Source organism: Ostrea edulis, chromosome 5 (genome assembly GCF_947568905.1).
Source record: "Ostrea edulis chromosome 5, xbOstEdul1.1, whole genome shotgun sequence".
In the NCBI taxonomy this organism is placed as follows: Eukaryota; Metazoa; Mollusca; class Bivalvia; order Ostreida; family Ostreidae; genus Ostrea; species Ostrea edulis.
The window spans coordinates 17,030,274-17,040,047 of NC_079168.1; the positions used below are offsets into that span (position 1 = coordinate 17,030,274).

The window sequence follows — 9,774 nt, forward strand, 5'->3', positions numbered from 1 at the left end:
TTTTTTTTTCAAAATCAGTTTGTTCCAAGTTCTTGATCAATAAGCACATTTCATTAAACTGATTCCCTGATGAAAATAAGAGACAGATATTACGTTAAAATATGTCTGAACAAATTTGTCATTTATACAGTAAAGTCCATCATCAGTCTAACATGCATTAAATGATACTACCAGGTGCCCTTTCAGTATTGCTGATATCACACACCTTATTAATAGATTTACGGTATAACAACAGGTACTGACTAAATAAAAATTGGATTAAACACACACACACACACACACACACACACACACACACACACACACACACACAAAATCAGAAACATGGATATATGAAGGGATGTCATTGAGTATCACATCCTTATCCTTTTTATAAAAAGGTAGACTAAATCGGATATTGAGGAGAAATGTTTAGACCGGGACCGGTTTTTAGCATTATTTTTACTTGTCGGTCCCACCGGTCTCGTAGTTTTTACATCCAATTTTACAAAAGAAGAAAATATTATGATTAATGAACTATCAGAATGCATGCATGAGATGTTATGCCTAATTTACCGAGAAATGGGGATCAAATATCCTGATATATTTTGGTTTTATCGAGTAAAAAGTCTGGGACCGGGACCGAAGACCGGGTTTTTGTCACGGGACCGAGACCGAGACCGGGTTTTAGTCAGTACCATAACAACATACTTAAACCTACATAGGTATGACCTGAACACATAGTCATTTAAATTTAGCCAAGGTGTAGGTAAGCATATGCTCAAGAATTATAAAAGTTCTCCTTATAAGTACAAGTATTTTGACCATTGCGACATATTTCAACAGCTAAAGAGGTAAGTTATGGTATAGAATTTTGGTTTACGTATTACGTTCTTTGATATCAATACACAATATATTGCAAGCGCTTCGTACTTTTCTTTTAAAACATAGAAGAAATAATGTGATGGAATCATATTGTGATGATGATGTTGTCACGAGACTTCGTTCTATGATTTATCAAAGATTTTTTCACACAGTTCCTCATCGAAAGCAGCTATTATGTTCATATTAATATGGGGCATGGCTACTAAATCGAATCATGCCATTGACGTACCCAGGCTTGTTATGAGACTTGAAATTTGATGCTCTATTTGGCTTTTAAATCATCGATCGATAAGGATACATACAAAAGCTATTTCTGTCTTGTCAATATATTATTTCAATAGAACAGAACGATAACACGTATTGGCAGTCTTTGTCATGGCTTTACTTAATAAAAACATATTTCAATTCAACGACAATGTTCATATCAATACAAACCATCAGTATGTATATCAAATACACTCTGTAATGAAATGCATGATCTAGAAATACTTTTGAATAGTTATGTTGTAGCATCAATAGTCCATGCATATTTGAGTCAATCAATCAATAATTCACTCAATATTTTCAATCAATCAATCAATATTTCAATCCACCAATGTGTCAATCAATCAACATATCTATCAATTATTCAATGTCAATAAGCCCAATTATTGGCCACGCACCTGGACTGAAACAAAATCTTTGGACAGGCTTAGCAAAATTCGGCCATATGTCTTCATGTATGTATAAGAAATGTTAACGTACATGAAGACATCCGCCACAAGCGGGCAAAATTTTGCTCGAGCCATGACAGGGAGACTGTTTATCAAACAACAGTTTGGTTAAGGAAATATTCTAGCGTTTCTTTGGACAATGCTGAGCAATCCATCCCGGATGATGTTTAAAAACATAACCTGAGGAATATCGGACAAATGCATACTGTGTCTGTGATATTTGGAAGAGTATGGTTGAAGACCTAGGTATTTTATGTATTCGGCATTGTGTGGTGTTACAAATGGAGCTAAAGATTTGATAATACTCTAACGTGCGTTGTTTGCTGCAATATTTGAGAACGTATGTGCATAGTAACGCCTGGGGAGAATCTGGGACGATATGTCCTGAGTTTGTGGAAGAAAAGTTTTTAAATAGGCAATAGTTAATTTTAGAAATTTTTGCAATCTAGCCAATGGTGTTGTACCAATACTGTCCCCCAATATATTAATATAACATCAGGCTTGCCACTTCATCTCCTCCCACACCATACCACCCTTACCACACAACAAAAATGTGCTGTAGTAGATCCATATGCGGGTTTCCGAAATGCTTTTCTGCGTGGCGAGCGGGATAATGAATAATGGAAGAGGCAATAGTCCAGACAATAGTATGGTAACCTACAAACTTGGGTATTGAATTAGGACACAAAATATTGCAGGTCTACTTGAAAATTTAAATTTTGGGCTCTGATATAAATGATTGACATTCCCAGCTGCATCTAGCCTCCATTTGGTGTTGGGGATCTAGACCGATGAAGTCAATAGAACTGTGCAAAAATGATGGAAGTTGATATTTTGTGAGCGGTTTGGCATTAAGGTGGCAGAAAAATGGGCCACGTGATTGGTCTAATGGACAAAACGCTGTGCATGTTCTGGAACAATGAATCTGTTCGTGAGTTGAGTGAAATGTGCATTGGTGTTTTGAGCCAGTTATAAACAACGAAATATGTACATCGCCTATTGATACGTCATTGTACAATAGTGTAGGAGCGACATGACTAGCAATAACCCGCAACAATGCAAAAAATGCCAACTGAAATGCGGTGGAAAACATGGTGGCTTCGTATGAGCTTGAACAAACTATTGGTAGGATAGATATGATATTAACTAGTTCGGTATACGAAGAGTATGATAGGGAAACGGGCATGCTTTACTTGGTTTAGCCTATGGAATCCCTGTAGCATTTAGCTTACTAGGAATGTTTTGTGTTGTCAATACCGCCCTCTAACGAATTTTTTAACTAATGCACCTAGCCGTTGAGAACGATACTTGGGTGGCACTTAAGAAAGCAATATAGTCGATAAACTGGTCAACTGGTGGGACCAACATAGCTGGCATTCATATTTGGTACGAAAGTTTGAAAAGAGTTAATGCCTATTTGGTAAGTTGATGCTGTGTGGTTTAAGGCATGAGCTTTTAAAATGATAATCGCAACACTTGAGGTCAAAGAAAAAATAATTCACTGAATATTTTGAATCAAATAATGACTATTTGAATGCACCATGTGTCTGTGGATTTTGACTGATTTGAAAGGTTACCTGGTAGGAAACCTAGGATTGCATATACATGAGCCATAACTCAGCATCAATGGGACCAAAGGAGATTGAGGGATTTTTTTTGCCTGAACTGCCTATCGTAATCGAGCCGGTTAGAATTAGTGTTAAGACCATGTGCTATGCGAATGGCATGAATTTATTTTAGGATGCCCTGGATGTCAGAAGGGTGCCTAGCTAAATATTTATTGCGAATATTAAAACTCCATCTATGGAGTTATGAATCGTGGTAATTTTGTTATGTTTGACCTTGGGTTCGACAACTAATTGACCTTGTATGATTGAAAATTTGTGCATATCATGGTTGTTGTGTGATTGCGAATTCAGGAGTTTAGATAAATTGAAATATTGATTTGCCCAAATCTTATCTTTGATGGCTTGAGGAACGTGAACCCCAAGCTCATCAGCAATGCTTGTAATAACAATAGATGTTTGTAAAATATATATGCCCCATTTGTGCAAAATTGAAAAGGGGTATACACGTGCCTAATTTGATTGATAGTAGTATCACCAATTCGAAATATTGAGCAGACAATATCTTACACTGTCAGGAGTGGATTGACCAAGTGATCTAAAAATCAATGGGTGTCATCCACTTCTTATGCTGCATCAGTGTACCAGATTTGGTGTCAATCAAGCTAAGAATTCTTAAAATTAGGAAACAATTAAAAAAATGACCTTTGACCATGTGACCTTAAAATCAACAGGGGTCGTCTTCTCCTTAAGATGTACCGGTATACCAAATTTGATGTCTGTCAAGCAAAGGGCTTTCAATATATTGATTGGAGAGTATATTTCCATGTCCAGTTTGACCATTGACCTTTGGCCATGTGACCTCAAAATCAAGAGGAGTCATCTTCTCCTGAAGATGCACCAGTGTACCAAATTTGACGTCTGTCAAGAAAAGGGTTCTCTAGACATTGAGTGGTCAATATATACATAAGTCCATTTTGACCCTTGACCTTTGACCATGTGACCTCAAATCAAGAGGGATAATCTTCTCCTGATGATATGCCAGTGTACCAAGTTTGATGTCTGTCAAGCAAAGGGTTCTCTAGACATTGAGGGGTCAGTGTATTTCTATGTCCAGTTTGACCTTTGACCATGTGACCTCAAAATCAATAGGGGTCATCTACTCTTTGGGATGTACCACAAACTTCCGCCAGAGTTCGTTTGCTCACAGACCAAACTCTTCCAGTTAGGCATTATGGGATATTGATTTCTTAGGCCGCGTATACTGTGTGACGTCACTGTAAAAAATTTGACGCTCTGTTTGCCTTTAAAATCATCGATCGATAAGGATCCATACAAAAGCGATTTCTGTCTTGCCAATATAATATGTATACGGTGTGACGGTTGGACCGAGCGAAGCATGTACGTAACTCCGTGTCCCGAATGGTAATCATAATTCCGTTAAATATGGTAGATTATGATTCATTTAAAAATATATATTTTGAATGAAATTTCCTTGACCTAAACATCCAGTAACATCTCAATATTAAAGGAGTTTATATGGGGACAACAGTTTTACATGATCCGCCTATTCATTGAACGCGGGAAATAAAACGCTAGGCGACGTAAACTGTGCATTGTGACGTCACATTTAGCCTCGACTTTTTTCTCTTTTTCAAAGCAAACAATTATAAACAACAATACATTCCTTATGCAATGAAAAAGGCTGTTAAAACTAAACAAAATTAACCAATAAATTCAAAGTGGTAAAAAAGTAACCGTAATTTTATCGTATACTCTAATTCACAGAAACTCATGAACTCGTTCATCTATTTATTCGTATTACGGTTTTATATGTATTTATTTGCTAAAACCTGTTACAATGATAATTATACTATTCACTTTGAACAAAATGAGTGTTTAAATTACGAATTGCACGTTAGAGTCTTCTATTATTGGCATTCAAAATAAAACACGAATAACTGTTGAAGCAGGTAATGAAAAAATAAATGGCGGCGCCCATATGGATCACGAAAATTTCACTGAACGTATATAGAGATTATCTCTTTTTCTTTTGCTGATTTTAACTTTTTTCTTTTACATACGTGTTACCTTTAGAGCCTTGCTTCGCGGACAGGCCTTCGGCCCGTCCGAGCTTCGCTCGGTATTAACTTTTCGTTCACCCAACAAAGGTGACCCAAATATTTGAATTTCGTACACAGTGTTGTCCAAAAAGATTCTTGGACACGTGAGTTTATTTTTCAAAAGGACATGTTTATTGTGATGAATTCGTGTAGATATTAAAAAATCGAAATGGGAATCAGAATGACTACGGAAACTTTTTGAAAATTCATGCTATTGTTTTCTTTTACCACTATAGGACCAAGTATCGGTCTCGTAGCTGCACTGGACAACTGACATTATGGTTTTGACACCAAAATGTCCACCTAAATCTCCGTATTGTATTTCGATAGAAAAAGTAACATTTGAGGCTACGGAATGACGCTTAATTTCTATATGTTCAATTTTGTTTTTAAAAACCCATATATATCAAACATTTGCCACTTGAATACATATTTCAAATTAAAACGATACACAGAAATGATTAGAGCCCAATATCTTCATTACGAATAAGGTGAAGCTATATGATTGTTGGATTTCGAAATAATGTGCTGATAATATGATAGAGTAAACTTATCTTCATGTATTTATTATCAAAGTATCATCATGGGGAAGTTGAGGAGCTTCCAAATCAACTTGGATAATGCCCAAGGAATATTTTGGTCTGGTCAAACCGTCAGTGGAAGGGTAACGGTGGATTTGGAATCCGAAATGAAAATGCGAGGTATTCATTTACATATTATGAGACAAATACCATCAGCCCATGCAACTGTTTTCTACCCCGTGCGTGAAAAAAGAAGCAATTAACTGTAGTGTAAGATAAACCTTATATAAAAAAGGAGCCAAGGAGCTTTTTTGGCGCCAAATAATTATGAGAGATGAATTCTGTTTTGTTTTCGCGAAATACTCATGATCGAATCCATTATCGATAGCTGGTAGTTTTTGTATTTAAAAGGGTTTCACGCTAAATAATGATATAGTATGCTGGATTTGGACATTGTATGATACATTCAACACAAATCTACAAGTACATACATGTACATGTGATAATCCATAACGCAAGTAGGTTTTTAATATTGTTTCCTTACCATTACATGTACTTCATACATTTTCGTATTTGGTTTGTTCCTCACAGAAATTAGGCTAGCCTTTAAAGGAAAAGCTTATGTATATTGGTCGGAGAGCGATGGAAGCGGAGAATATCAACACACTGAGCACTACAGTGCAACAGAATATTACTTTAACAATGTAGTTATCGTGTTTGGGAAAGGTAGGTTTTGTTTATAAATTATCATACGATATATCTCGGAGTCAATCAGGGGTTTTCTACCCTTGTGTGACGTCATCAGATTTGCATAGAAATTCAGGAATAAAACATTGCCAACTTTCTTGGTATACAATGATGGTAAATATCAAGAATGTGTTATATCGAGTTTATCAAGTTCGATCCAATGTTGTTATAGTATGTTACTACCGTATAGTAATTTGATTGTGCAAACATTACCGTGATTCCAAAACTCTGAACAGCAATTACGTGGGTAAAACCATATTTTAAGAAAACCAGTGACGAGAAACCCTATATAAAATCAAATTCTAAGAAATTATTATGAAAAGATGTTTGCATAATTAAGATATTAACCGGATTTTTTTTTTCATTTCAAGGTCTTGGAGGTGGAGATGAACATATTTTACATCCGGGACAACACGCCTTTCCTTTCTCGTTTGTTTTACCACCAAATTTACCATCATCATTTGAAGGAGACATAGGACACGTGCGATATACTATTAAAGGAACCATAGACAGACCCTGGAGATTTGACGACCACACAGTTCTAGCGTTCACAGTATTAAGTGTCTTAGATCTCAACCAACAACCTCTAGCTACTGTAAGAACAACAAATATTATACAGATACAAGATGATACTTATTCAACATAATTACTTTAAAACAATTGCTGATGTCGTATTTTTAGAATGGGGCGGAGGCAACAGATTCAAAGAACCTGTGCTGTTTGTGTTGTAAATCAGGCCCAATAACGGGAACTATCAAGGTCAACCGAATTGGCTATGTTCCTGGAGAATCTCTTTATTTTGAGGCTAGTGTGCAGAACATGTCCAATCGTGTGTGTGGCATGTCCGCTGCTTTAGAAATGGTAGGTTTCTGAGTTTCTTTTTTTTTTTATATAAAAATAATAGAAAAAAAAATAGTTTGTTCTTGTTTCAATCATATTACTAACAGCGATTATGGATTGGTATAATATATTATTGGGAACAAACTCACGTTTTTGTACATTAAATGTTCTTTATTACCCAAGATAACCACTTTTCATGCAACAAGTAAAAGTTGCAGTGTACCTCAAGTCATTAACACTATTCCGCACCAGGACGCGAAGCCTGGGGATTCGGAAGTTTGGGGCGGAGAAAGATTTATCGTCCCTCCTCTTCCGCCATCGTATCTTGCTGGCTGCAGTATCATTGATACACGATATATCCTGAAGGTAATGTTTGCTAACTGTCGTTTAAACACTTCAGATAAAGATATTGTCCAATGTTATAGAAGAAACTAATAGAATATGATTATTCAAACAGAATAAAAGGTTTGTGGTGACAGTTGGTGACAAAGTCGGATTTCGGATGGAATACACAAAGTCTTAAACATCGTATATTTGTTGTTGTTTTAAGAATCCTGGTCGATGTTGTACTCATTATTGTGAAGTTTGATCTTATTAGTATACATTTATGTCGGGTCCCGAAAAATAAAACGCTGGCTCATGGACCTCTACTTGTAACACATCAGATTTCTCAGGTCAAATTATAATTACCCGGAAACAAAGTATTGTCAAAATTTCTGGTCGACTTGTAAATTCTTTAGGGCAAAGGAAAACGTTTTACATAAGATGTTTAAATACATTGAAGATGTACAAAACATCGTATGTTGCTGTTGTTCTAGCAATCCTCGTCAAAATTTTCTTATTTAAACCCCAAATATTTGGTTTATAATCAAACCACTTTTTAAAAGTTGTGGTATCATCCGCATTCGATTACTCGAATATATATAAATGATTTACACATGATGTTTTATCTGTTTATAAGCTCGTCATAGATCCCTCTGGACCAGCCTTTGACTTGATTGTTCCGGTTGAAATCATCATAGGAACTATTCCTCTTCAATCAGCAGTGCAACAATATCAACAGATATTATTAGCGCAGCCATCGGCTCCTCCCCAAGTTGCAATGCGTGAGTATCTGAAATCGTAATAATGACGTACAAGAAAACTTACTGACGCAAGTGTCAACCATCAAGACTATTTCACAGGCATGTGGGGTTGCCATTAAAATAAACTTTCATTATCCACTTTTACCCGTGCAGTCTTTGCAACTTTATATTTTACTTTTTGTTTTGATTTGACCTCACATGAAGCATAAAAGTAAAATCGTAGCTAACACTTTCACCATACATTCTAGGAAATGATTCTGTATACCGATCCCGATTACAATAACACCAAAATTTAGATGGGCAGAAAAAAATCATATCAAAATTGTCTCTCTGTGTAAACGAAGAAAGTTCGGAGTAAACGATTTATGAGTACTTTTTATTAGTTTGTTATATCAGTCTGGATTGATACATCACAAGTATATGTGTGATTTCAACATCAAGATTCATAATTATAAAGAAAAGCTCACCTCTACAAAAGATGTTGGAATTACACATATATCTGACAGATGAAAAGTGTTCAATAATGATCTACAGAAATTATTATAAACTTTTATCTTCACTCAGAAAACGTACATTACATTGGTAGATTTTAGTGTACATGAGATGCAAAAAGACGTAATGAAAGTACTCTGGTACCCACCTGACGATCATTACTGATGTAGAGATTCACCTGTTATTCTTTGATTATTTTAGCTGCCCCTTCCTACAACGAGTCCATTCTGGGACCTACAAATATTACAGGCGAGGAAGGTGGTGAACACACACAAGGGCAGCTGGACTTCACTCCTACATATACCTACTACAATTGGTCAAAGTCTACGTAGTACGATATGTACAACTTTCATTCTTCCAAACCTACCGTGAAGAACTTCCATCTGTGATAATCAGCGATTAACTTCTGATGTGCGAACTTAGTGCCTGTAATTACGACAAGACGAAATGAATAAAAGTCTTGTGAAAACATCCCCCATCTTAAAATGTTGACCTTTGTCACTTGGACATTTCTATACAGCAACACTGGTTCATTTAAATATTGAAATGAAGAGACAAAAAATAGCTAGGATGTTCTTTCTCTGTCAGGAAATCTGACTTCTCAGATTAAATCATCTTGACAAGTTGTCAAAAATAATCAACACTGTATATTACAGATTGTTACACTGGTTTATTTTGTTTGCGTTTATCAAAAATATGTACTGAAAGTATATTAACTTGTGGTTTTTGTTGTAGAAATTTCATATCGCAATAAGTGCACACTTATTAGAGGTTTCATTTAATAAAAAGCAGATAGTTTTAAAATTGAATTGAATTTACAATGT

General features: G+C 35.7%; 1 protein-coding gene across 3 annotated transcripts; it reads left to right on the top strand.

Annotated features, from left to right (window-relative positions):
* The first annotated feature begins 689 nt into the window (after positions 1 to 689).
* On the top strand, positions 690 to 9,759 carry LOC125651300 (arrestin domain-containing protein 3-like). 3 transcript variants are annotated; one of them, XM_056166815.1, is made up of 8 exons: positions 690 to 748; positions 5,842 to 5,966; positions 6,378 to 6,512; positions 6,905 to 7,128; positions 7,215 to 7,394; positions 7,557 to 7,739; positions 8,335 to 8,479; positions 9,152 to 9,759. In XM_056166815.1, the coding sequence occupies exons 2-8, from the start codon at positions 5,849 to 5,851 to the stop codon at positions 9,280 to 9,282; spliced, it is 1,116 nt and encodes a 371-aa protein (XP_056022790.1). In that variant the 5' UTR covers positions 690 to 748; positions 5,842 to 5,848; the 3' UTR covers positions 9,283 to 9,759. The 3 variants fall into 3 exon arrangements, with proteins under 3 accessions (XP_056022790.1, XP_048735829.2, XP_056022791.1); XM_048879872.2 differs by having other exon boundaries at positions 696 to 833; XM_056166816.1 differs by lacking the exon at positions 6,378 to 6,512 and having other exon boundaries at positions 696 to 833.
* The last annotated feature ends 15 nt before the right edge of the window (positions 9,760 to 9,774 follow it).